At 34.2% G+C, this 27,351-nt stretch overlaps 2 protein-coding genes and 1 pseudogene across 2 annotated transcripts; all 3 read left to right on the top strand.

Annotated features, from left to right (window-relative positions):
• LOC112492618 (uncharacterized) overlaps positions 1 to 7,457 on the top strand; it is a 29,850-nt pseudogene extending 22,393 nt beyond the window's left edge.
• Positions 7,458 to 11,370: 3,913 nt separating this feature from the next.
• LOC107408188 (glutamate receptor 2.9) lies at positions 11,371 to 16,728 on the top strand. Its single transcript, XM_048475313.2, has 5 exons — positions 11,371 to 11,726; positions 12,566 to 13,920; positions 14,023 to 14,335; positions 15,260 to 15,666; positions 15,831 to 16,728. Exons 1-5 carry the CDS (start codon positions 11,417 to 11,419, stop codon positions 16,500 to 16,502), a joined length of 3,057 nt encoding a protein of 1,018 aa, XP_048331270.2. The 5' UTR covers positions 11,371 to 11,416; the 3' UTR covers positions 16,503 to 16,728.
• Positions 16,729 to 17,118: 390 nt separating this feature from the next.
• LOC107420153 (glutamate receptor 2.8) lies at positions 17,119 to 27,298 on the top strand. The gene is made up of 5 exons (XM_016029042.4): positions 17,119 to 17,484; positions 24,211 to 25,550; positions 25,668 to 25,980; positions 26,078 to 26,472; positions 26,578 to 27,298. Exons 1-5 carry the CDS (start codon positions 17,202 to 17,204, stop codon positions 27,106 to 27,108), a joined length of 2,862 nt encoding a protein of 953 aa, XP_015884528.3. The 5' UTR covers positions 17,119 to 17,201; the 3' UTR covers positions 27,109 to 27,298.
• The last annotated feature ends 53 nt before the right edge of the window (positions 27,299 to 27,351 follow it).

Raw genomic sequence — 27,351 nt, 5'->3', positions numbered from 1 at the left:
TAGTAAAATTTTATTTAAATTCTCTTGGTTTGCATTGATTTTAATTTAGTTTTTCAAGTTTTAAAAATATTATTTATCTTGCTTTAGGTTTTAAACAATTTTTATTTTTTTTATTATTTTATTCACACCTTTCAAAATAATCTATATTTCTACAGAAATGTCAGTTGTAATTTTTAAAATTTAACAAATTAAATTGAAATTAATGTAAATCTAAAAAAATTTAGATGGAATTTTTTCTAAATAGACAAGTGAATTAAAAAAAAATAGACTAATTAAATATTACTACATCATCTTTTGTTATATCATTTAATAAATAAATTTAATTAATTCAATAATATTATTTTGAAAACTAAACAAAATTGCAATAAATGTGTATGTTCAACTGCAAAATACGAAAAATAATAATAATAATAATAATTTAAGATGCAATGTCTTGATCCAATAAAATTTGAGATGTAACAATGTTAATTCCCTTTTTTTATTTGGTTACTCCTAGCATACGCATAATCCATACAATCCCGCCAATCTCGGTAATTACGAATTTCAATTTGGAATATCACGAATTTCTTAAACTATAAACTTGAGTATTATCCCAAAAGAAACTACTGTACATGAGGCGTCTAAATGCCCACCAATTACTATTTTGTATATATCAATTTTCCTTTCACCACTACCATTCCTTGTATTTCTTCTATTAACCCGATTTATTATTTAACAAGTTCCAACGACTACAATATATTCGAGCTTAATTGTATAATTCGGATTGAGTTTTCCATCACGGCTAACTAAAATCTTTTGCAAATCCTAACTAAACTTAGAACCTTATGGGAGTAGTGTGGGTATTGCCATTACCGTACCTGAAAAAATGATAGTTAAAAGAGGGGGAAGAAAAAAAAAAGCATCATTGGCTGGCGAGACGGTAGTAAAAACAAAAGTTCAAAAAATCGATATCAATGGAAATATCGAGAATTTAAAATACAAAAATTTTCATGAAAATATCGAATATCGATAAAAAATTATAAAAAATTATGGAAATTTGTTCTAAAAAGTGAAAATTTTTATTGAAACTTTAGAATTAGCTTATTTAATTCATTGATTATCAAATTAATTATAAAACTTGCTAAAATATTGAATGGATGTTATATTCTTCTCAATGAATTGATTTATAATAAGCATTTATAACCGTAGATGAATTATTATTAATAAAAATATATCAAAAAATACATATATAATAAAATTATTTATTAACTAAAATATATAAAATAATTATTATAATTATATTGTAGTTCATAAATATCATCTTAATACCACATAGAACTTATTGGTGATTGAAAATCATCGGTTGCTTCTTTATTTTGATTTTCAAATGTGAAATATAAGAAATAGTTATGAAAAGATGTATCTTTCTGATAATTTTGTATATAATTATTAATATGCTAACGATATGGATCTTGCATTATTGGTTAACTATGTGCATAACTACTATTTTCTGATGGTTGAGTTTGAGATGGTATCCATGAGTTTCTACTTGATGACATTCCATACATATCCATTGAATAAGGATTATGAAAATGACTTTCAACCCTTATAGATCCAAAATTTGTAGAAATTGAATCTTTTTCTTATTGTGATGTCTCCATTATAGATTTTTCTTTAAATATATAGTATTTTCCAATAGTACCGAATCCTTGACCTGCATCTCTACTTCCATGATCTTTATCTTGTGTTACATGTGTGTAATATTGTTCACCAATAAATGGGCTTAATCCAACTTCTTAACTTGGTGATTTCCTTTGGCCACTACCTTTTCTAACTTCTAATTCAGATAATTTATTGAAGTTATCTTCATCACCACTGGAGCTAGAGTGACTACTAAGAGTCTCAAATTGTGAATGTGTACCACCTGATGGAGCTGAAACACTAGTAGCTCTAGTTGGCTCTCTCATAAACCTTTGAAATGAATCACCACTACTGGAATTTATTTTTTCAGCAATTACTTTTTGAATATTTATTCCTTCTTTTTCAACTTTTTGAGTAATCTTTGGATCAGGATTTCCTTCGTGATCATCTAAGTAAACATCTCTAATCTATTGATACATTTTATTGCCCTCTTCATCATCATCTTCCATTGTAGTTTCAAATATTAAGATTTTCAAAGTTAGAAAATATAATACACAATCTTTATATTTTTACTTTATTGATATTCAATAAATAAGTAGAATTTATTAATGTTATTTAATTCAATTTATTCTATTTTGTGTATATCACTAAATGTTTAAAAAGCAATTAAAGGGTAAAAAAATTATTAATGAAGCTAATTTGATAAAAATTTTACTAAATATCAATAATATTTATGAATTTTTTTAAAAAAATTAAAAAAATATCGGATATTTTCGAAATTTCAGTGGAAATTATAAATTTTTTAACCAAATTGTTAAGGATTTGATGTAAATATTTTATGGAAATTTTGTCAAAATTTCAGAAATTTCAATGGATATTATGGAAATTCTATCTATTTCCACGTCGAACTTAAATTTTATTTCGATCATTTCAAAAAATAGAAACATTGAGGAAATGTCGGATATTTTAAACCTTGATCGAAAGGACATCGTCACATCAATTAAGTTGTAATTACCTTTTAATAGGAAAATTGATTGACCTGATTGGGGTTGGAATTATTTATTTATTTTCAACAATTATCAATAACAGTGATTTAGATGCTGACTAGACACTCAGGACACTTCTATTGGCACCACCACCAAAACCGAACATTTTTTTTAGCCAAATTTTCCTTTGGATCCAGATCCTCTTTGCTCCATAAATAAAATCAAACCGATGAAACATGAAAGCATTAATTCAACTTTTTAACAGCAAATGGCAGATGCTAGAATGTAATTAAACAGCAAGACGGAATAGAGACAGTAATGCAGTTAGCTTCTCTGTCATAACATTTTCTAAATGATGTAAATGTCAATCATTTTATTAGTGGAATAGACATTGAGAATCTGAAAATCTATAGAGACTGAGGGCATGTTTGCTTACCTGTTTTAAAAACAATTTTCTGTTTTGTAAAATAAAAAATTATTTTCAAAACAAAAGATTATTTGTTTAGCCATCAGTTTTCAAAAACAGTTTTAGAAAACAAATAAAAAAAAATTGGAAAACAATAAAATGATGTTTTCACCTGTTTTGAAAATAATAAAATACATATTATTTTAATTTATTTTCTTAATCATTTTATTTAGTGTGCGTTTTTCTATCATATAGAGAGAAAGTTGTAGAAAGAAAATATTACTTTAATTTTTTGAAATATCTAAGAGAAAGAAAATTGTAGAGAGAGAAATTTGTAGAGAGGGAAATTTTCTTATTCTCTTATTTTATCTCCCTCTTTTTTTTTTTTTTAATTTTTGTAAGAACAATTTAAAAAAATAGTTATTCATCTTCTTCTTTTTTATCCTTTATAAGTTACATAAATTATTTTTTTATTGTTATTTTTTATTTTCCTTTTTTTCGTTATATACTTTCTAGTTTTTTTATTTTTAATTTTTTTATCTTACTTCTTTTATCAATTTTTTTTGGGTAAATATTTCTTATATCAATTATTTATTTTGCTGTTTTGTTCTTTTTCCTTATTTTCTGTTTTTTCCTTATCAAATATTCTCTCTCTCTCTCTCTCTCTCTCTCTCTCTCTCTCTCTCTCTCTTTTCTATTTTGTTCTTTTTCCTAATTTTCCATTTTTCCTTTATTCCATTATTTTTTTTTCTTATTTTCCATTTCTATCAGATATTGTTTTTTAATTTTTCAATTTTTACTTTTTCTTTTTCATTTTTTTTTGTTTTTCTATAAGTTTTTTTTTTTCCTTATCGCCATTTTTTATTTCCCCTTATTACCCATTGTATTTATTTTTTCCTTTTTATTGTTTATTTTTGTTTTTACCTTTCCTGTGCAACAATGTCAAAAAAGTGTAAATATGTGACTTGACTATATTAGTAACATATAAAAGTTAGTAGTTTTATTATTATGCTAATATGATATTTTATGGATGTTTATAGCTCTATATATATATATATATATATATATTATGTATTAGATTCCTTGTATGTCAAAAAAAAAAGTATAAAAAAAAGAAAACTTTTTTAAAAAAAGTTTAAAAATTATTTAGCCAAACACATTTTCTGTTTTTTAGTTTTAAAAATTATTTTCAAATATTAATGGCTAAATGCTCTTTGTTTCATTAAAAAGTAGAAAATAATTTTTTATTTTCTATTTTAAAAATAATATTTCAAAAATAAAAAATAGAAAATATGGACAGGCCTGAGGATCTGAAACCAGACAACCTTGTGAGTGTGAGTTAAAGAAGAATCCGTTTTTTCTTGTTTTAATATGCATAAAATTTGAAATTTATTAGTATAAATAAATATTTGTTTCTTTTGGTTTAGTTTTTGGTTATGTTTCACAAAGATGTCCTACCACGTGGCAATCTGACTAATTGACCGCGCGGACTGTGGCGTAAATCAAATTAAATATTATATGCTTTATGTGGAATGTTGACTCGGACTCGGACTGGGTCTGTTTGGAGATAGGAGATGGGACCGTTGGACCATCAATTAATGTATATTTATAAACTTTACATTTATATTTGAAAAAAAAAATTCATAAATGATACGACAATTAGTTCTTAATCTTCAGATCGATTTTATTATTATTATTATTATTATTCTTTTTGCCCAGTCAGTTGTGAATGAAATATATCTTGTGAGAAGCAACAAGTAAGTGGACACATTTTATTTATATATGAGAACCAAATATAAATAAAAAATCATTTATATATATATATATCCAATATAATTGAGTTATCAGTTTACTTGTCTATAATTCTACCAAAAAAAAAAAAAAAACAAAAAGTTTACTTGTCTATAAAATGGAAACTACAGTTTCTACAAAGCAATCTTCTGTAAATGTAGACCCCACTCTGACGTTTGTTACTTTGCTTGTGCCAATAGCGTCCGAATGTGTGTACTTTGATTTGGTCACGGTAAACGCATTTATATAAGACAAAACCATATATATATTATATATATATATATATATATTTCTTTTTTTGGTAGAGACGCAACCATCCTTTAATTTTTTTTATTTTTTTATTTTTTTATATTTTTGTAGTGACAAAATCATATATAGATGCAGTTTAACTAATATCCGTGTTCTATAACTCCTTTTATTAAACGCACTACCTTTATATCTTCAAAAATTATAGATCCATCATAATTGAAATAAACTTGTTTTCACTGACAAAATAAATTATGGCTTTTAAACTTGTTTGTTGTGGTGTAAACCTTTGTTTGGCAGAGGTTTTTTTTGTTTGAAAATTCTATTTAAAAATTAAAAATTTTTTTATAAAAAAAAAATATTTGATAAAAATCAATAAGTATTTATTAACCAAAAAATAAACTTTTTAAAATTGTTTTAAAAAGTTCAAATTTTGAACTTCTTTAAATTTTTTTTTTTACTTTATATGGAAATTTAATTAGCATTTAATACAACTGAATGAACATTTAATGTAATTTTTTTATTTACAACCAAATACTTATTAGCTTTTTAATAAAAAAAAATTTCAAAAAAATAATAAAAACTCATTTGCATAAATATCCCATAATATGATTGAGTTATTAATTTGCTTATTTATAAAATAGCGTATACAGTTTCTATATCAGGAGCAATCTTCTGCAAATGCAGACCCTACTCCGACGTTTTTGTTGTTGTTGTATTTTGCCACCTTCTCAAAATTAGGAAATTAATTAAGAATGAAAATTAGGATTTTTATTATTATTATTATTATTTATAGATAGAGACGGAAATTTAAACACCAAATTTACCAATGGTCATTAATGAACTAGACTGTGCCAAGCGTTCAAAAAATTAGGGGTTAAATGGATTTGGTGATTTGATTGCCTGATAAAATAGATTGCATCAGCATATGTTTGAATGATTGTTGATAATTGGCTTGGTTTTGAGAACTCAGCCAAAAAGGAGGCTTGGGTCTAGAATATGAAAATGAAAAATGGTGGGTAACATGGCAGAAATTAACAAGCCACGTGGCCTGGCAGCCCCACTCCAGTCAGTCCTTTTTCCAATTAGATTTAGCCACGTGGATCCTTAGTTTCTTCTTGCTGTACCATACTTTGATCTAGTCAAAGGTAAACGCAATAATAAGAGTAGAAGAAAAACACATACTTTTACACTCCAAAAAAGAAAACAAAAAACATAATTTTGAACATATATCAACGGACTCACATGACCCAACAAAAGCATACTTCATAACCACGTAGTGTAAGCTCCACGCCCACCAATTTGGAATATTACGAATTTCTTTCTTCTTCTTTTTTTTTTTGAAAATATTACTAAATTTTTAAATTATATAGAAAATCTCTTCATAATATGGTATATTGAAATAATCTCTATTATCTGGTATCAATACTAGTTATCTAACAATATTAAAAATAATTTTAATATTTTAACAATTTAATTTGAACATTGCTATAGTTTTATATATGTCATATGAGACAACAGTTAAACATTTTAATTAAAGGTCGAAAAAGGATTAAACATACAAATGGGTTTTGACGATTGCAATCTAAAGAATTACACTTCACATGAGGAATGGCATAGACTTGTTACACATACGAGTGGAAATGATGGTATAGCTGCTGCTTTTGATGAAACCCTTTACTTGAAGCCTTTTAAAGCTGATGGATTGCTTTTGTAAGCTAGCTCTTTTCTCTCTTGCATATATAATATAATCTCATTTTATTTAACTAATTCCGATTATTTTGATGACCATCATATGTATATGTATATCGAAATTATAATTATGACAGGCTTTCCCCAAGGATTCCCCACTTGTTGGTGATACTTAAAGGGCAATACTAAAAGATATTGAGATGAAATGGTTCAAGAGGGATGAAACAACTCAGGTTCAGAGTCTCCTGATACCAACAAAATTTCTTCTGAAAATCTTCGCCTTGAAAGCTTCTGAGGCCTCTTTCTCATCGCTGGGGTTGCTGCCTCCTTCGCTCTCATAATATTTTGCAGCAATGTTCCCTCGCTCGGATGGGCATTTCTTGAAGGGCCCTAATTCAAAAGCTTATCTTTGAGTCTTCAACCGAAAGGATCTGAGCTCCCATACTTTCAAAAGGAGTGGGGGATCCACGCCCAATACAAACTGCCTCCAAAGGCCATACTCATTCTATTCTGATCCATCAAACTTTATGGCCCAGGATTCTCCTGAGCCTTCTCCAAATGATCAGCCCACTCAGGGTACAGAAGAAACTGCTACTCTTCATGATCATCAGCTTAATTTCCCAAGTTCATCATCCTCCTCGTGCAACTGCTGTCACCGATCCTACTTTATGTTCCATGAGCATAATGATCATGATTCTAACCATAATGGTACTTAAAGCAACTAAGTATGGGGCATTATCACTGTTTGATCAGCTTATAACTCTCCTCTGGTCAAGAGAGGCCAACTTTTAGATCCTTCTAGTATGGATATCCTTACGTAATTTTAAATATTATAATCTAAATGATATTGTTTTCTACTTCTCGGTAATTTTACACAATATGGGCATAAATAGTTTACTATATATATATATATATGATCTTTTTTCTTCTTTTCATATGCGGCTGATGAATAAATAACAGATAAGAGTGCAATATATTAATTCCCTGTGCCTTTATGGCTAAAAATTAGATTGATCAGTTCATGGGTAATTCTCTTTATTATAAATTTTTATTTTTTATTTGGTTATTTTTTTCCTTGGAGAAATTATTAATTAATGATGGTCCAGAGTCTTCAGGTAAAATTTCACAAGTCAACCTTTACTGTCAACTTTTATTTAAAATAAAATTGTTAATTGATCAATTAATTTTAATTTATTTCCAAAAGATATCGCAAATCTTACGGCGTGTATTGACAATTTGTTAAAGACTCCCATTGTCATAAAGGTAGTTAAATTTCTTAAATTATTAGTCTTTCAGTGTAATGATAGAGCCTACACAAGGGATCACTTTTCAACATCTGTATATTTATATCACCTTAGCTCTCTTCTCATATGGTCTTTTTTAACTTTATTTTTCTAAATTAGCAATTCAGATATAATCTTTGGCTCAATAACCATTTTTCACACACTTAAGTCAGCAGGAGATCATTATATTTAGGGTTAGTTACATTTTGATACTTTTGATATTTAAAAGTTTACAATTTAAATCTTAAATTTTTCAATTCAATAAGTAATTTAAACTTTTTATTATTCAATTTGTTGCAATTTGGATCTTTTTAACTACAAAGTTTAATAGCCATGAAATTTTAAATTGGAAAATATTAAAGTGCAATCTTTTTAAATATTTTTTAAAAATCTCAATTTGTAATATATTCTGTTTTGAATTTTAATCTGACACAGTACTAGTTATATGGTAATATTAAAAATAGTTTTAATATTTCGACACTTTAATTTGAAAACTGATATAGTTTAATATATGTCATATGAGATAACAAAAACATTTTAATCAAAGGTCAAACAAGGATTAAATTGTAATAAATTTAAAATCAAGAAACTAAATTATTAAGTTGAAAAGTTAAAATCTAAATTATAAAACTATGAAAGTTGAAGATACTGAAATTAACTTTTATATTCCAGGCCTTGAAATTCCAAAACCAGCCATGTATCGATCCTATTTCTTATAAATGCTAATAAGTTTGCTCATAAAATTTAATGCATGCCAAAGACTTCCAAAAAGCTTCCAAGAGACTCAAACAAACATGATCATCAAAAACCTTGTATTCTGTCTATCTGTGATCTTGTTTGTTTCACATAGGAATGTCAATTTGCCCCGTCCATCCCCAAAACCGCGGTGCACCGCCCCTAATGGGGTGGTTTTTCCTCGAAAATTCGGGGATGCGGGACGGACTCGGGACAAATGCCTAAAAACCGAGTTGGGGACGGGCCGGGGACAGAGAATAATAACCCCGCCCCGATATATATATATATATATATATATATATATATATATATATATATTTATTTATTATTTTTTTTATAAAATTTTATTTATGTAAAATCATTTTTTTTTATTTTTCTAAATATGTATTTTATTATAATTGTAAATTTGTTCCTTGATGTATTTTATTATATTTTTATTGCATTGTAGTCATTTTTTTATATTTTAATCATAAAATAATTTTTTTATATAAATTTTTTAAAAATATATCAATTAAAAAACAAAATGGGGAAAACCGTCCCGCCCCGTCCCCGCCCCGTAAAATCCCCGATCCCGCCCTACACCTAAAGAAACGGGGAAAATCGCGGGGATGGGATGTAAAATTCCCCACGGAGACGGGGACGGGATTTTAAAAACCAACCCCGCCCCACCTCGTTGACATCCCTAGTTTCACAAAGAATTTTGGTGGTTTTGGCACAAAACAGGACAAATATCATCCCAGTAAAGGTGGGTATAATTCTTAACTTAGACACATGGATTGGGAAAATGAGACTGAGCTGCTTCAACATGGCCATCTCCACCTTCTCCACCCACCAAACGACTAAACCCAATCGGGACCTCTGTTTTTCCTTCTATGTGTTTTCATGGGTTTAAACCTTTTGGTTTTCAAAAATTTACAATGACTTTTTATTTTTTTATTTTACTTATTTATTTATTTTCGGATAAAAAAAAGATCTGAACGATAAAGACCTTTTGATTCCTGTGTAGAATATGAATTTATGGGTATGAAACATGGTTGGCATTATATAACAATTCTTTAAAATGATTTTTCATGTTCTGTAGCAACTTCTTTGTGTATAACAATATGACTTCTTTTTTCTTACTTATGCTGGATTTATTGTTCACATTTGATTGGTTTGTTATTTGGTATTAAACAATGGTTGGCATTATATAAGAATTCTTTAAAATGATTTTACATGTGACCATGAATTCTTTTTTCTTACTTTTGCTGATTCATTGTTCATATTTGATTGGTTTATTATTAGGTACTTTTGATTCCCACAAAAGAAAGCGAGAGAAAAAGAAAATTTTTGTTGGGTTGGGTTTGGTGGAAACAGAGAGAAAAAGAAGTGAGTGAAGAAGATGCAATACATGAAAAAGCGAAAATAAAGCGAGTGAAATGAGTCCATGACACCTGTACAATCATCATGTGATGTGGGGGTGACCAATTTCATTTAGACTTTCAGAAGCTTCCATATGGGTTTTTAAGAGCGGTAGCAGCCCTAAAACACAACGAACATTCAACAAATTTATTTAATAAATGATATATATTTAAGTATTATTAGTTAATATATTTATATAATTTAAATATAAATAAGTGATTATTTAAATATATAGTACAATTTTATTTAAATTCTCTTGGTTTGTATTGATTTTAATTTAGTTTTTCAAGTTTTAAAAATATCATTTATCTTGGTTTAGGTTTTAAACAATTTTTATTTTTTTATTATTTTATTCACACCTTTTAAAATAATCTATATTTCTAAAAAAGCATCAGTTGTAATTTTTAAAATTTGATAAATTAAATTGAAATTAATGTAAATGTAAAAAAATTTAGATGAATTTTTTTTTTAAATAAATAAGTGAATTAAAAAAAATAGACTAATTAAATATTACTACATCATTTTCTGTTATATCATTTAATAAATAAATTTAATAAATTCAATAATATTATTTTGAAAACTAAAACAAAATTGCAATAAATGTGTATGTTCAACTGCAAAATATTAAAAATAATAATAATAATAATAATTTAAGATGCAATGTCTCGATCCAATAAAATTTGAGATGTAACAATGTTAATTGTATAATTCGGATTGAGGTTTCCATCACGGCTAACTAAAATCTTTTGCAAATCCTAACTAAACTTAGAACCTTATGGGAGTAGTGTGGGTATTGCCATTACCGTACCTGAAAAAATGATAGTTAAAAGAGGGGGAAGAAAAAAAAAAAAATGTATCCTTGGCTGGCCAGAAGGTAGTGAAAACATATATAAGAAAGGATATAGGATATATTATACATATTTAAGCAGTAATATCAATTGTCAAAGAATACGGCTGATTGTGCCACAGCATAACACCTTTATTTAAATAGAGCATGGGAATTCCCCACAACTTGTCGAAAACGCTACTTAAATTTTTGTTAACTAATGTTCTTTTACTGTAATGATCTATAGTCTACACATGGGAAGTCACTTTCAACGCGTTTTGCCTCGTCTAGTCGTCTTTTAATATTATGTTTGTTTCTTACTTTCCGTAACCAGCCACATACCCTATTTCTTATTAATAGTAAGTTTGCTCGCCAACTTTAATGCATGCTAAGAGTTCCAAAACCCTCCTTTGCTCGCCAACTTTAATGCATGCCAAGAATTCCAAAACCCTCCCAAGAGACTCAAACAAACATGTTCATAAAACACCTTGTATTTTCTCTGTTTCTGGTCCTGTTTGTTTCACCGAGATTCTTGGTGGTCTTGGCAGAAAACAGGACGAATATAACCCCAGTAAAGGTGGGTGTAATTCTCAATTTAGACACATGGATTGGGAAGATGAGATTTAGCTGTTTCAACATGGCCCTCTCCGACTTCTATGCCTCTCATTCTTACTACAAAACTCGCCTGCTCCTCCACACAAGGAACTCCAATGGTGATGGTGTTGCTGCTGCTGTTGCAGGTTATTTGCTCTTCTTGTCCACCATGATATACATATATATATATATATATATATATTTTTTTTTTGTATTTTTTTTCTCTTTCTCTAAACTAACAGCTGCTTTGTAATTTACGACTCGACCTCTTACGAGTGACGAGCAATTTGTTCATTAATTATCCTCTCTAATTAAATTTCCAAAGTTTAGTTTTCATTTATTTTTTTGATCTCCATAATCACTAGTCAGTCATTTTCTCTGTCTCCAATGGTATTATTCTTCGACACTTGATTAATGTAGAATTGACAATATGATGGTCAATTCCTACATTTTTTATTTGTGATATAGTGTATGATGAGTAAGACTAAGTATACCATTTTATTTACAAGTTAATGTCACGAATCCTAGGTTTGGTTCATTTAATGTACATAGACAGAGTCAAGATGAATTAGAAAAAGGAATGTTTGAATGGTCATACCTTCATAGAAATAGAAGGCTATTTGGATTACTAAATTAGTTGACCAAAAGTCTTCATAAATTGTCCTGTTTCTCTTGCAAGTTGTCTTTTATATCGTGAATTCTTTGTTGTTGACGTAATTGAACATCCAAGAGACTTTCATGTGCTGTGTAACAATTTCCCTTTGCTACACGGTTACGCGCTTATGCTTTTTACATGTACAGAGAATATAGGTTTGACTTCGAATTACCATATAACAAATAAAACAAAAGTTAATTACTAATCTTTTTTCAGCCAAAATATATATTCCTCTTTAATAATACAAAAGAATTAAACTACTACAACTCCTCTGTTTTGCGACAAAAGTGTTTGAAATTTAACAGGAATCTAATATTCTGTTAATGACAGCTCTAGACCTAATAAAGAATGTTGAAGTGCAAACCATCGTAGGGCCAGAATATTCAACGCTGGCCAACTTCGTAATTGATCTGGGAGACAAAGCTCATGTGCCCATCTTATCATTTTCTGCAACAAGCCCAACTCTGACATCCCTCATGAGTCCGTACTTCATCCGAGTAGCTAAAAACGACTCATCTCAAGTGAAAGCCATCGGCGCTATAGTTCAAGCCTTCGGATGGAGAGAAGTGGTCCCCATCTACGTGGACAATGAATTCGGGGATGGAATAATTCCTTACCTGACCGATGCCTTGCAACAAGTCGATGCCCGCGTCCCCTACCGGAGTCTCATTCCTCTAAAAGCCACCGATGACCAAATTGCTGCTGAGCTCTATAAACTAATGACAATGCAGACAAGAGTGTTCATTGTCCATATGTCGCCTACTCTTGGTTCTCGGCTCTTTATAAAAGCTAAAGAGATTGGGATGATGGATAAAGGTTATGTTTGGATCATGACAGATGGGATAACTAATTTGATAGATTCGTTCAATTCCTCAGTGATTGATTCCATGCAAGGTGTATTGGGTGTCAGGACTTATGTTGCCAATACCAAAGAGCTCGAAAATTTTAGTATTAGATGGAAAACACAATTTCGACATGATAACCCATCCATCCTCAATGCTGAATTGGATGTTTCTGGGCTGTGGGCTTATGACTCTGCTTTTGCATTGGCTATGGCCGTTGAGGAGATTGGTAGTGGTGGTGGAAACTTCAGCTTTAAGCATGTGAACGTTTCGGGTAGTTCCAGTATTGACTTGGAAACAATTGGGATAAATCAGAACGGTCCTGAACTTGCCCGAGCATTAAAGAATCTGAAGTTCAAGGGCCTTGCAGGTGATTTCAGGCTTGTTGATGGGCAATTACAGTCATCAATTTTCGAGATACTTAACGTGAATGGCAGGGGAGAAAGAAGGATAGGGTTTTGGACACAGAGAAATGGACTCAGCAGAAGAATCTTGGATGAAACACAAAATAGTACAAAATATTCCACTTCGAATACCAGCCTTGGACCTATTATATGGCCTGGAGATTCTACATATGTTCCAAGAGGATGGGAAATTGCAACAAAAGGGGAAAAGTTGCGAATAGGAGTTCCAGTGAAGGATGGGTTTCGTGAATTTGTGAATGTGACATTTGATACAAGTACTAATAAAACCAAGGAAGTCACTGGATACAGCATAGATGTATTTAAGGCTGTGTTGGATGAACTACCTTACCTTGTTCCCTACGACTTCATTCCCTTTGCAATGCCAAATGGCACAAGCTCTGGCACTTATAATGATTTTGTCTATCAAGTATTTCTCCAGGTAGTGATTAAAACTACTCCCTTTTTTCCATTTCAGATTGTCAGCTTATTATAATTAGTTAATTATAGTTGCAGAGTTGATAAGGATTTACACTTGGAACAGAACTTGGATGCGGCGGTTGGGGACATAACGATTCGAGCAAACAGGTCATTATACGTGGATTTTACATTGCCTTACACAGAATCAGGGGTGTCAATGGTGGTGCCAATCAAAGACGTTAGAAGAAAAGATGCATGGGTTTTCTTGAAGCCTCTCACTTGGGACCTTTGGGCGACAACCGGTTTTTTCTTTATTTTCATTGGTTTTGCCGTTTGGGTTCTTGAACATCGGATCAATGAAGACTTTAGAGGGCCTCCACATCATCAAATTGGTACAAGCTTCTGGTTCTCCTTCTCAACTATGGTTTTTGCACACAGTAAGTTAATTACTACCCTTAAAAAAAATTATTTACATGACTTACAATTAATGTTTTTTTTTTTTTACATTCAATCATATAAAAATACGCTATACAAGCCAAGAGTACAAAGTAGGCATTAAGATCGTCTCTGATAGTTCTCTTAATTGCTATCTATGTAAGAAGTGGAAAGGACTTGTTATATATATAGCATGATCATATTTATTTAATGAACACTTAATCAAATTTTTTTTTTTAAAATAGATTTTTTCTTAATAAAAATTATTTTTAATTTTTTATCAGAATTATTTCTAAATATTTTCTAAATTATGTCTAACAAAGCCTTTAAAAATTTACCGTCTACTACACATAATAAATATGGATCTTCTATCATTTTTTGGTATCATTTTTCTAGTCCACTGATAATACGATACCATATCTAAATGTACGTGTAAAAGAATTACTCCTTTTTAATATGAGGGTGAAATTCTATAAGGGGTGGGAAAAATAGAAACAGGGGAAAGGCAATACAAAATCCCATGCCTTGACAGCTTTTATTTTTATTTTTTTTCTCATCAGCTTAACCACTCTTGAAAAAACCCTTTGAAAACCTTATTATATATTAAATAGCTGTTTATTTGTTTATTTTTATGCATATATATATAAATTTTTTAAAATCCAAAATTTCGATGACTCGGTCTTTTTTATTATTATTTCCTTAAGTTGTTAGTCAACAAAATATTTTTTTTAAAAAATGTAGTCAATGGAAAATTAAAAAAAAGAGAAAAAAAAAAAAGAGACATATTCAAAGTCTACCGCATTTAGAAGAACATTTGGTCTTAAGGTCGACATGTTGCAATAATTTGAAATATATTTTTGGGTAATAAATTTCATTATTTACTCGAACTCTAATTTGTTTTGGTGGTCCCGTTATGTATGCAAAAGAGGAGCGAGTAGTTAGCAACCTGGCTAGGTTCGTGGTGATAGTGTGGTGCTTTGTGGTGCTTATTCTCACTCAGAGTTATACAGCCAGCTTGACTTCACTCCTAACTGTACGACAGCTCCAACCTGCCGTTAATGATGTCAACCAGATCCTTAAGAATAGGCAGAACGTTGGGTATCTAAAAGGATCTTTTGTTCATGGAATTCTAAAACAACTGGGTTTCGAAGATAACAATCTCAAGACTTATAACTCTCCAGAACAATTAGATGAACTTTTTGCAAATAAGAGTGGAAATGATGGTATAGTTGCTGCGTTTGATGAAAGGCCCTCTTTGAAACCTTTTCTTGCAAGATATTGCTCCAAGTACACCATGGTTGAGCCAACATTTAAAGCAAATGGGTTTGGCTTTGTAAGCTCTCTCTCTCACCCATACATATTTTCTCATTTTGTTTAACTTCCATTTAATTTTACATACGATTATAGGTCGTCTATTGCAATCCTATTACCTGTAATAAGATGATAAATCAAACCGTGGATAAAAGAATTTTCATATACGTGTATACAATATTGCAGGCCTTCCCAAAGGATTCCCCTCTTGTTGGTGATATTTCAAGGGCAATACTAAAAGTAACAGAGGGAAACAGGATTAGGGAAATCGAAAATAAATGGTTCAAGGCAGAAAGTGGTTGTCCAGACCCTAGCGACCGTGACGTGATTTCTTCTCAAAGTCTTGGGCTTGATAGCTTTTGGGGTCTCTTTCTCATAGCTGGTGTTGTTTCCTCACTAGCTCTCCTTATATTTGCAGCAACGTTCCTTCACGAGAATAGGCATTTCTTGAGTGGCTCTGGACCTGATCTAGGTGCCTCCATGTGGAAAAGGATCCAACTCATTTTTGGAATCTTCAACCAAAGGGACCTTAACTCCCATACTTACAAAAGAAACGAAGCCCAAGAGAAAAGTGTGGTTGGTGGATCCTCTCCCAACACAAATTGCCCACCAAGTCCATCATGGTATTCGTACCATACTGATCGATCAAACGTTGGTGGGTCAGTTTCTCCTCAGCCTGGTCATGGTCATGGTTCGATTGTTGATAGTCCAAATGGTGATGAAGCAGCGATGGAGATTATTAATTTATCAAGCGTTGATGTTGGTCATGAGCTTACTTTCCCAAGTCCATCAGCCTATCCGTACAACAGTACCACAGAGAATCTATCAATGTTTGTCTTCCAAGAGCATGATGCATGATCATGATTTCAATCGTAATGGTCAAACAACTTGGACACTAGTATTAGTGTTCGATCAATTAACTTACTTTTCCCAATTTAAGAGAGACCAATAATATATGTAGCTCCTTAGACAGATAGCTGGTGGTTAAAAATAAATAAATAAAATTCAATTACTATATTTATTTTTGTTTATATGTAATATATAATAATTGTAATCATACATAATTTCGAGTTCTCCATAATCAATTTCGACACTCATGTTTTCTTTTATTTCTATTGAATTTTTCAGAAATTTTTATTAAATTTCTTAAAATTATATTTGAAAGTTGTTAAAATTTAATAGCTATTTTACCTTAAAACATAATATTTACAAAATTTTCTGTTTTTAGGACTTAACATGTATTGGTAATTTGGAAAATAAAGATATACATATAGTCTTCGCATTCATATTTATTTCACTGTATACCAAAATGTTTGTGTCTGACACTATTTTTTATTTTTTATTTATTTTTTTGGGTTGGCATGAGAAATTTCCTTTAACCACAGCAATAAAGGTGTCGTGTACTTACTTTCAAAACAAAGGACGCTTATATATGTACATTTAGCATTTGCCAAATAAAAAGACACTGTATGTCTTCATTCATCCTAGGCCTAGCTAGCTATTAATAAGCGATGGTCTTCTGACTCATATACTGTTCCTCAAAAATTGATTCTAAACATGGCGAAGAAGAAGCCAGCAGAAAAACCATACTTTGTCCGTCTGGTGGTTTCATTGATTGTGTGCATGAGGATTTGCTTGGCCACAGAGGAAAGCTCGACGATGAAAATTCCGATAAACATAGGTACGATTGTGAACATGGATTCATGGGTTGGGAAAGTTGGGCTAAGCTGCCTCAACATGGCCCTTTCTGACTTCTATAGCTCCCATCCTCAATACAAAACCAGACTCTTCCTCCATATCAACGACACCAACACAGACGTCGTTCATGCAGCTTTTGCAGGTTTTTCTCTCTTTCTATCTCTTCACTTTTTAGAGATTATAATTAATTAATTAGATCAACAACTCCATTACATATAAACAGAAAAGTTCGTTCTGTTTTGTTTGTTGCATCGTTTCTAGTTTCATGTAGATTTTAATTTGAAATATGACCCTCGATCTCCTCCTTTTTTTTTTTCCTTTTTTTTCTCTTTTCTTTTTTTTTTTTTTTTTTCGTTTTTTGGTGGCTAGAATCAATAAATCATCCACAAATCCCTCGAAAATGGTTCGTTGGCTTATGATAGGACACTGAAAATCCAAAACCCCGAAAACAATGTTCACATCCCTGCCAGTCTCAGACTTTGAAACCCTACGTTACGTTTTATTATTTCTTGAATAATAAGAAAAATTCATAGGAGTCTCTATGAAAGTCAATAACATTGTTATCTTGACTCTTGACTTGGCCCCAAGAAGATAGCCTATTTTGGTAAATGCACTAAAGTGACTGGCATGACTATTCCAGATAGTGATGTCTGTTGTGGTTCTCTGACCACTTTAGAGAAGAAATATGAGAAGAAAATAAAAGAATTCTATTAATCTCTTAAAAATAGAATACAAAAATAAAAACTTCTCTCATGGAGGATTCTCTCTTGGAACCTCTCTCTTCACTCTCCAATTCTCTCTGGAATTGCTCACTCTTCTCTTAAGTTCTCTCTGGAACTTAAACAACTCTCTCTCTTGGAGTTTTCTCTTGCTCTCTTGGCTTGGTTTTCATGAAATGGTAAGGAGCCTATTTATAGGCTTACAAGGCCACACTTTTCAACATCTTAGCCCACAATTGTTGATCAACAATGGTGGCTGTCAACAATGGTGGCTGTGGTTGGTGAGGCTGTGGTTGGTGAGGTTGTGTGGTTGGTGCGGTTGGTTGGTGCGGCTGGACTTCACAATTCTCCCCCTCCAGTCGCATTTAAAACTGATGGTCATCTGCCATCTATTCCAGCTATGTCTCTGCATAGCTTCAGCTTCTCTTGAGCAACAACTTTTGTTAGCATATCTGCTGGATTCTCTTTTGTGTGAATCTTCAACAGTTTCAGCAACTGTTGACCTATTACTTCGCGTATCCAATGATAGCGAATGTCAATGTGCTTTGTACGGGAATGATACATTGAGTTTTTGCTCAAATCCATGGCACTTTGATTATCACAATGTATCTTGTAGTCTTCTTGCTTGATGCCCAATTCTGTGAGAAAACGCTTTAACCACAACATTTCCTTACCCGCTTCCGCTGCGGCAATGTACTCTGCTTCAGTAGTGGATAAAGCAACACACTTCTGCAATCTTGACTGCCATGACACAGCTCCCCCTGCAAAAGTGTAGAGATAACCTGATGTAGACTTTCTATTATCAGGGTCTCCGGCCATATCTGCATCTGTATAGCCTTCTAAGATTGGGTCACCTCCCCCGTAGCACAAGCACAGCTTCGATGTACCTTTAAGATACCTGAGAATCCATTTGACTGCTTCCCAGTGTTTCTTTCCAGGATTTGAAAGAAATCTGCTCACAACACCTACTGCATGAGCAATGTCTGGTCTGGTACACACCATTGCATACATCAGACTTCCTACCGCTGAAGAATATGGTACTGAAGCCATCTCCTCTATCTCTTCTTTGGATGAGGGGCACATTCTCTTACTCAACTTAAAATGATTTGCAAGTGGAATGCTGACCGGTTTGGCTTTATCCATGTTGAATCTCTTTATCACCCGTTCAACATACTTCTCTTGAGATAGCCATAACCTTCTCTTCTTCCTGTCTCGGATTATTTGCATTCCCAAAATTTGTTGAGCTGGTCCTAAGTCTTTCATATCAAAAGACTTAGACAATTCTTTCTTCAGCTTACTAATCTTCATTGCATCTTGTCCAACGATCAACATGTCGTCCACATATAGCAAAAGTGCAATGAAGTTTCCACCTGAAAATTTTTGAATGTAAACACACTGGTCTGCTGCAGTCCTTTTATAGCCTTGACTCACCATAAACGAGTCAAACTTCTTATACCATTGTCTTGGTGCTTGCTTGAGGCCATACAAGCTCTTCTTTAGCTTGCATACGAGGTTTTCTTTCCCTGAAACCTCAAATCCTTCTGGCTGCTCCATGTAGATTTCTTCATGTAAATCACCGTGAAGAAATGCTGTCTTCACATCCATCTGCTCAAGCTCTAGGTTTAGACTTGCTACTAAACCAAAAATGACTCGAATTGAAGTCATTTTTACCACTGGTGAAAAAATCTCATCAAAGTCAATTCCTTTCTTCTGAAGAAATCCTTTGACCACCATTCGGGCTTTGTGTTTCACCACCTTTCCGCTGCCATCTTTCTTGAGCTTGAACACCCATTTATTCTTTAGTGCCTTCTTTCCTGTTGGAAGCTTAACCAACTCATAAGTATGATTTTTCTGCAAGGATTCCATCTCATCTTGCATTGCTTGCAGCCACTTTTCCTTCTCTTGAAGAGAAACAGCTTCCTGGAAACTCTCTGGCTCCCCTTCTTCAGTAAGCAGAATATACTCAGATTCTGGAAATCTCTTTGATGGAATTCGGCCTCGCTCAGATCTCCGAACTTGTAAACCACTGGTTTCAGGAGGTGTACCATCATCTGACCGCTGTGATGGCCCTGCAGCTGCTTGAGAGGATTGAGTCTCCCCCTGCTCATTATCCCCTTCTTCCTCCTGGTCTGCTTCTGGTATATCTTCATGCACCTCATTATCCTCTGTGGCTATTTGTGCTGGTGCTGGATTAGGACAAAAATTCTCGGCACTAGAACTATAATTAGGAGACATTCTGGGCTTTTCAATGTCTTCCATTTTCTGGTTTTCTTGGAATACTACATCCCTGCTTCTAATAACCTTCTTGGTTTTCGGGTCCCATAACCTGTATCCAAATTCTTCGTCTCCATATCCTATAAAGATGCATGGAGTAGATCTTGCATCGAGCTTCTGTCTGAGCTCCTTGGATACATGTACATAAGCTATACAACCAAACACTCTTAAATGAGAGTAGGAGGGAATCTTACCCGACCACACTTTCTCCGGAATTTCAAAATTCAACGGTACTGACGGTGATCTGTTGATTAAGTAACAGGCGGCACGAACAGCTTCTCCCCAGAATGGCTTTGGCAGCTTAGCCATACTGAGCATACTTCTGACCTTTTCCATAATGGTTCGGTTCATTCTTTCTGCTATTCCATTATGTTGTGGGGTGCGAGGGACCGTCTTCTCATGTCGAATGCCGTGTCTTCTGCAGTAGGCATCGAACTCCTTGGAAGTATATTCGCCTCCATTATCTGAGCGGAGACATTTCAGCTTCTTTCCTGTTTCACGCTCTACCATGGTATGAAACAGTTTGAAGTAATCCAGTACCTGGTCCTTTGTCTTCAAGAAATATACCCACACCTTCCGTGAAGCATCATCAATGAAGGTCAGGAAATACTTGTTGCCACCTAATGATTCCACCTCCATGGGACCACAAACATCAGAGTGCACCAGACTAAGCAACTCTGATTTTCTCGATGCAGAGAAACTGAAGGAGACTCTATGTTGCTTACCAAACAAGCAGTGATTACAAGGATCTAGCGCAGCATCCTTGCAAACAGTGATAAGCTTCTTCCTTGCCAAAGTGGTCAATCCTTTTTCACTCATGTGACCGAGTCTCTGGTGCCACAGATTTTGAGACGCCTCTCCTTCTGCAATATTGAGGCTGTCTGCACATATCTTCACATGAGTCTTGTACAACGTTCCACAAATATGTCCTCGGGCAACAACTATGGCACCTTTCGTCATTTTCCATGTGCCTTTGCTGAAGTAGTTGTCATAGCCTTGCTTGTCTAAAGCTACTCCCGAAAGTAGATTAAGCCGAAGATCTGGAACATGACGGACATCCTTCAAAGTGATTGTACAACCAACATTCGTTTTTATCTGAATATCACCAGTTCCCATAATCTTTGCGAAACTGGAATTTCCCATCTTTACTGTACCAAAGTCTCCTGCTTTGTACGTTTTAAAGAAATCTCTGTGTGGAGTGACATGGTAGGATGCTGCAGTATCGACTACCCACTCAACATCTTGGGTTGATATATGAAGGCATGTCTCTTCTTCGGTGGAGCAGAGCGCCACTTCTCCTGTACAAGTGACTAGTGTCTCTCCATCCTTCTTCGGCTGATTACCTTGGAGTCTCTGCTCTCTCAACAACTTTCTGCAGTTCTTCTTCATGTGACCCTCCAGGCCACAATGATAGCACTTATACGATGATTTTCTACCATCTGTAGATCTGCCTCTGCTCTTGCTCCTGCCTCTCCCCCTATCTCGACCACCTCTTTGCTGTCTTCCTCTCTCTGTGACGAGGGCATGTGACTGATCCATGCCAATGTCCTTTCTCCTGGCCTCTTCATTAAATAGGGCATCCTTAACCATAGACAGAGTAAGTTTGCCATTCGGGGCCGAATTGCTGAGAGAGACTACCAATGTCTCCCAACTGTCTGGAAGAGAGCTTAGAAGTAGGAGGGCCTGATCCTCATCCCCTAGTTGGTAATCCACAGCAGATAGTTGATTTACCAAGCTCTGGAACTCACTGGTATGCTCGGCTACAGAAGTTCCACTCTGTAATGTTAGATGTACCAATCGCTTAAGCAACAGGGCTTTGTTCCGAGCAATCTTGGCCTGGTACATGTCCTCCAATTTTGTCCAGAGGGCATATGCATCCGTTTCCTTCGCTACATGATGGAAGACACTGTGGTCGATCCATTGCCTGATCTGACCGATCGTTTTCTTGTTTAATTTCTTCCATTCTGCTACTTTGCTGGGATCGGGGTTTTCGCCTTTAGCTTCTATAGGATCAAACAGATCCTTACAATTGAGGAGATCTTCCATCCGAGGTCTCCAAAGTGTATAATTTGTGGCAGTGAGCTTAACCATAGCTCCCGAAGATGATTCTTCCATTGACATTATGGCTTGACCAAAATTGGAGCTGAATTTGGCAAAACGGAGTTAACCGTTGCGTCCGGAACGGCCGAAAATGGTGGACTTGACTCTTCCGGGGTCAAAATATAATTACCAGAAATTTTGGGGCAAAACTGTAATTTCACAAAATTTCTGGGTCAACCTGCAAATACAGAAACTTCAGGGGTCAATCTGTAATTTCCAATAGTTCAGGGGCTTCACCGTAATTTCAGAAAACTACAGGGGTCACTCTGTAATTTCCAATAATTCAGGGCTGTTCCGTAATTTCCGAAACTTCAGGGGCTTTTCCGTAATTTCAGAAAATATTGCTGACGTGGCCGATGGTGCTGACGTGGCACCACGTGGCAGATGACGTGGCGACACGTGGCAGATGACGTGTCGGCTGGCGTGGCAGATGACGTGGCAGGTGTGCTGACGTGGCTGCTGACGTGGCTGATGACGTGGTCGTCTTCAACCTCCAGACGGCGCGTGCGGCGCGTGGGCGCGTGAACAGTTGCAGAAAAATTTCAGGCGGCGCGTGCGGGCGCGTGGGACGTTCGTTTTCTCTCCGGCGAACTTCGTTGTTCTCCTCTCGTCGGGTACTTTCACCTGGGATTGTCAAATTAATTATTTGAACAACTTTCCGAAACACCAACTTGAAGAACAATGGCTTTGTTTCTTCAAATTTTGGACCCAAGCTCTCAACCAGGAGCTCTGATACCACTTGTTGTGGTTCTCTGACCACTTTAGAGAAGAAATATGAGAAGAAAATAAAAGAATTCTATTAATCTCTTAAAAATAGAATACAAAAATAAAAACTTCTCTCATGGAGGATTCTCTCTTGGAACCTCTCTCTTCACTCTCCAATTCTCTCTGGAATTGCTCACTCTTCTCTTAAGTTCTCTCTGGAACTTAAACAACTCTCTCTCTTGGAGTTTTCTCTTGCTCTCTTGGCTTGGTTTTCATGAAATGGTAAGGAGCCTATTTATAGGCTTACAAGGCCACACTTTTCAACATCTTAGCCCACAATTGTTGATCAACAATGGTGGCTGTCAACAATGGTGGCTGTGGTTGGTGAGGCTGTGGTTGGTGAGGTTGTGTGGTTGGTGCGGTTGGTTGGTGCGGCTGGACTTCACAATGTCCAATAAACCAAGTCGTCCTTCCCCGTTATTATTATTATTTTGTTTAAATAAAATTTTATTTTTTAAAAAATAAATGATTTATATGTGATCACAAATAGCCTATTAAAATTAACATTCCTCGTAGCAGTGATAAATAAAATTTTTCTATGCTACTAATATAATCTACGTTTTTTGATTAAAAATTATAATTTATGTGATAAATCGAAGTTATTATGAATTTTTAATTATAAGCATGATAAATAGCATTTTTCTACCTCTAGCTTCTGTGACTGATGGCCATTGAATGAGTCCTTTGATTGTTGGAAAAAGAAAAAAGTCCTAATTTAGTTTATTTGTTTTTGTTTTGTTTATAGATGCTAAGCTACATCTACTTCCTATCCTTATATATTTGCAATCCAGCTACTTCAATGTTAGTTGAAACATAATGGATCGTTATATTGGATTTTAGAAGGAAACAAAGAGGGGGAAAATATATATATATATATATATATATGTTTATAAATATACACATACATATATATGTCTGCATATATAACCTTTCAAATTTTACCAAGAAATTAGTTTAGAGTTAATCTAATTATATAAACACATACTGATGCAACTTCCCTGTGAAAACAGCTCTGCACCTCATAAAAAATGTGGAAGTGCAAGCAATCATAGGGCCACAGAGTTCAATGCAGGCAAACTTCGTAATCGATCTTGGAGATAAAGCAAAGGTTCCAGTTGTATCGTTTTCAGCTACAAGCCCTTCATTAGCCTCGCATAGAAGTTCCTACTTTTTCCAAGCAGCACAAAGCGACTCATATCAAGCCAAAGCCATTAGTGCTATACTTGAAGCTTTTGGATGGAGAGAAGCCGTGCCCATCTACGTCGACAACGACTTTGGCCGGGAACTAATGCCTTCCCTTGTCGACGCCTTGCAACAAGCACGTGTCCGAATCCCCTACCGGAGTGCCATTCCTCCGGCAGCCACAGACGACCAAATTGATACAGAGCTCTACAAGTTGATGTCAATGCAGAGCAGAGTTTTCATATTGCACCTCTCGCCGACCTCTCTTGGTTCTCGCCTCTTCACCAAAGCGGCAGAGATTGGGATGATGAATGAAGGCTATGTTTGGATCATGACGACTAGTTTGACTGACCTATTAACTTCGCCGAACGCTTCAGTTATCAATTCTATGCAAGGAGTTATTGGTATAAAGACTCATGAGCCCAAAACAGAGGAGCTGGAAAATTTCAGGGTACGATGGAAAAGGCAATTCTTGCAAGAAAATCCAACCATGGTTGATGCACAACTTAATGTTTTTGGGCTATGGGCTTATGACGCTGCTTTTGCATTAGCCATGGCCGTCGAAAAGGTTGGAGGTAAAGGCCTTGGCTTTCGAAAATTGAATGCTTCCGGTGGCTTGACAGATCTTGACAATATTGGGGTCTCAGAAAATGGTCCAAAACTTAGTGAAGCACTGTCCACAACAAGATTTAGAGGGCTAGCTGGAGATTTCAGTTTTGTGAATGGGCAACTTCAATCATCAACTTTGCAAATAGTGAATGTACATGGTCATGGAATAAGATCGGTTGGATTTTGGACACCCAATAATGGACTTACTAGAAAATTGAATTCCACAAGCACGTATTCAACTTCTAAGTCTAATTTAGGACCTATAATATGGCCTGGAGATACTACCTCTCAGCCCATGGGATATACAAAATATCCAACGACTTTTGGGAAGAAGCTGAGATTAGCGGTTACGGTGAAAGATAATATCAGTTCGTTTGTTCAAGTGGTAAATGATTCAAGTAGGAACAAACCTGAATTCACTGGTTTCTGTATAGAAGTCTTCAAAGCTGTAATGGATGCGATGCCATATCCTGTAATCTACGATTTCATTCCCTTTTCAAAGCCTAATGGTAAACGAGCTGGCACTAACAATGATTTGATCTATCAAGTTTATCTTGGGGTAATCAATTATATCTCTTTTTCTTTTTCACGGTATTTTTCGAACATAAAATTTGACAGAAGTATTTTATATTGGTGGATTAATTACTATTTTTTCTTTTTTTCTTTTTTTTGACAGAACTATGATGGGGCAGTGGGAGATATAACTATTACAGCCAACAGGTCCAATTATGTTGATTTTACATTGCCATATACAGATTCTGAGGTGACAATGATAGTGCCAACCAAAGGCAAGAAAATAAAGAACGCTTGGGTGTTCTTGAAGCCTTTGACTTGGGACCTTTGGGTGACAACCGGTTGCTTTCTTGTTTTCATTGGATTTGTGGTCTGGGTTCTTGAGCACCGAAACAATGACGATTTCCGTGGTCCTCCTTCGCATCAGATTGGAACCAGTTTCTCGTTCGCCTTGTCCACCACAATGCTTGTTCATCGTAAATTTCCTCAGCCTTCTAAATTTTACTCGATATAACGCCACCATAAGGTTGCCATGAATCTGTGTTAATTAACGAATAATACATGCATTCACAGGTGAGAGAATTCTGAGCAACTTGGCAAGGTTTGTGGTGCTCATTTGGTGTTTTGTGGTTACCATATTGACTCAAAGTTACACAGCCAATCTAACATCACTCTTAACGGTTGAACAACTCCGACCCAGTCTTACTGATGTAAATGAGCTCTTAAAGAATGGTGAAAAAGTTGGGCATCCAAAATACTCTTTCGTTAGATGGATGATAGAAGGATTGAAGTTCAAAGAAGAAAACCTTGTGGAATATAATTCCTTGCAACACTTGGAACAACTTTTTGCAAATGGTGAAATTTCTGCTGCTTTTGATGAGAGCCCTTACCTCAGGCTTTTCGTTGCTCAACATTGCTCAAACTTTACCTTAGTTGGACCAACTTATAAGACTGATGGGTTTGGTTTTGTAAGATTTTCTCTTTCACCCTCTATATACAAATATATATATATATATATGCATGAATGTATATGTTAATGTGATAAAAAATTTTGTTTGATTAATGATTTGCAGGCCTTCCCCAGAGGCTCTCCTCTAATAGGTGAAATCTCAAGGGCAATCCTAAACATTACTGAGGGAAAGAAAATGAAGGAAATTGAAGACGTCTGGTTTGCGAAAAACAATTGTTCAAGCACAGAGGATTCCTTTAGTCTTGGTCTTAATAGTGTCTGGGGTTTATTCCTTATTGCCGGGATTGCTTCTCTGTCAGCTCTTGTAATATGTGTTTGTACTTTCCTTTACAAGCATAGGCAAATCTTGATAAGTTTCGATTCAGAAGCCTCAATCTCTAGAAAAATCCGAGTCATGTTCAAAATCTTCGACGAGAAAGACCCTAGCTCCCATACATTTAAAAAGACCGGTGAGCTTCAAGACAGCAGAGGTAGGAGCTTAGATGGTAATATGCATCTTCATGATAAGGGTATGGAAGTGATTGAAGCCTCACAGAACACCAACTGTCCACCAAGCCCTTCAAACTATTCAAGCCAGTCTGAGCTTAACTTCGCTTTCCCTGCAGGAGAAGCAAGGAACGGCTTCCAAAACTGATTGTTTGTGGCAATCTGAATCAAACGACCAGGGACCATGAGAGTAACAGAGTACTATGAAAATGACCAACTACTTTTAATATATGTATGCACTCTGTGTGAGTTGTGTGAAAAAACCAATCATACACATATATTATACATGCGTATATGTAATTGGATATGGATGTGAAATATATATACGACAACAATCTTCACGAAAACCATATAAAAGCACATACCAGGACCCTTTTTTTTATTTTATTTT

Source organism: Ziziphus jujuba, chromosome 5 (assembly GCF_031755915.1).
Source record: "Ziziphus jujuba cultivar Dongzao chromosome 5, ASM3175591v1".
NCBI classification, from domain to species: Eukaryota; Viridiplantae; Streptophyta; class Magnoliopsida; order Rosales; family Rhamnaceae; genus Ziziphus; species Ziziphus jujuba.
The sequence above is the reverse complement of the archived record's forward strand: the minus strand, read 5'-3'. Positions and strand labels throughout refer to the sequence as shown.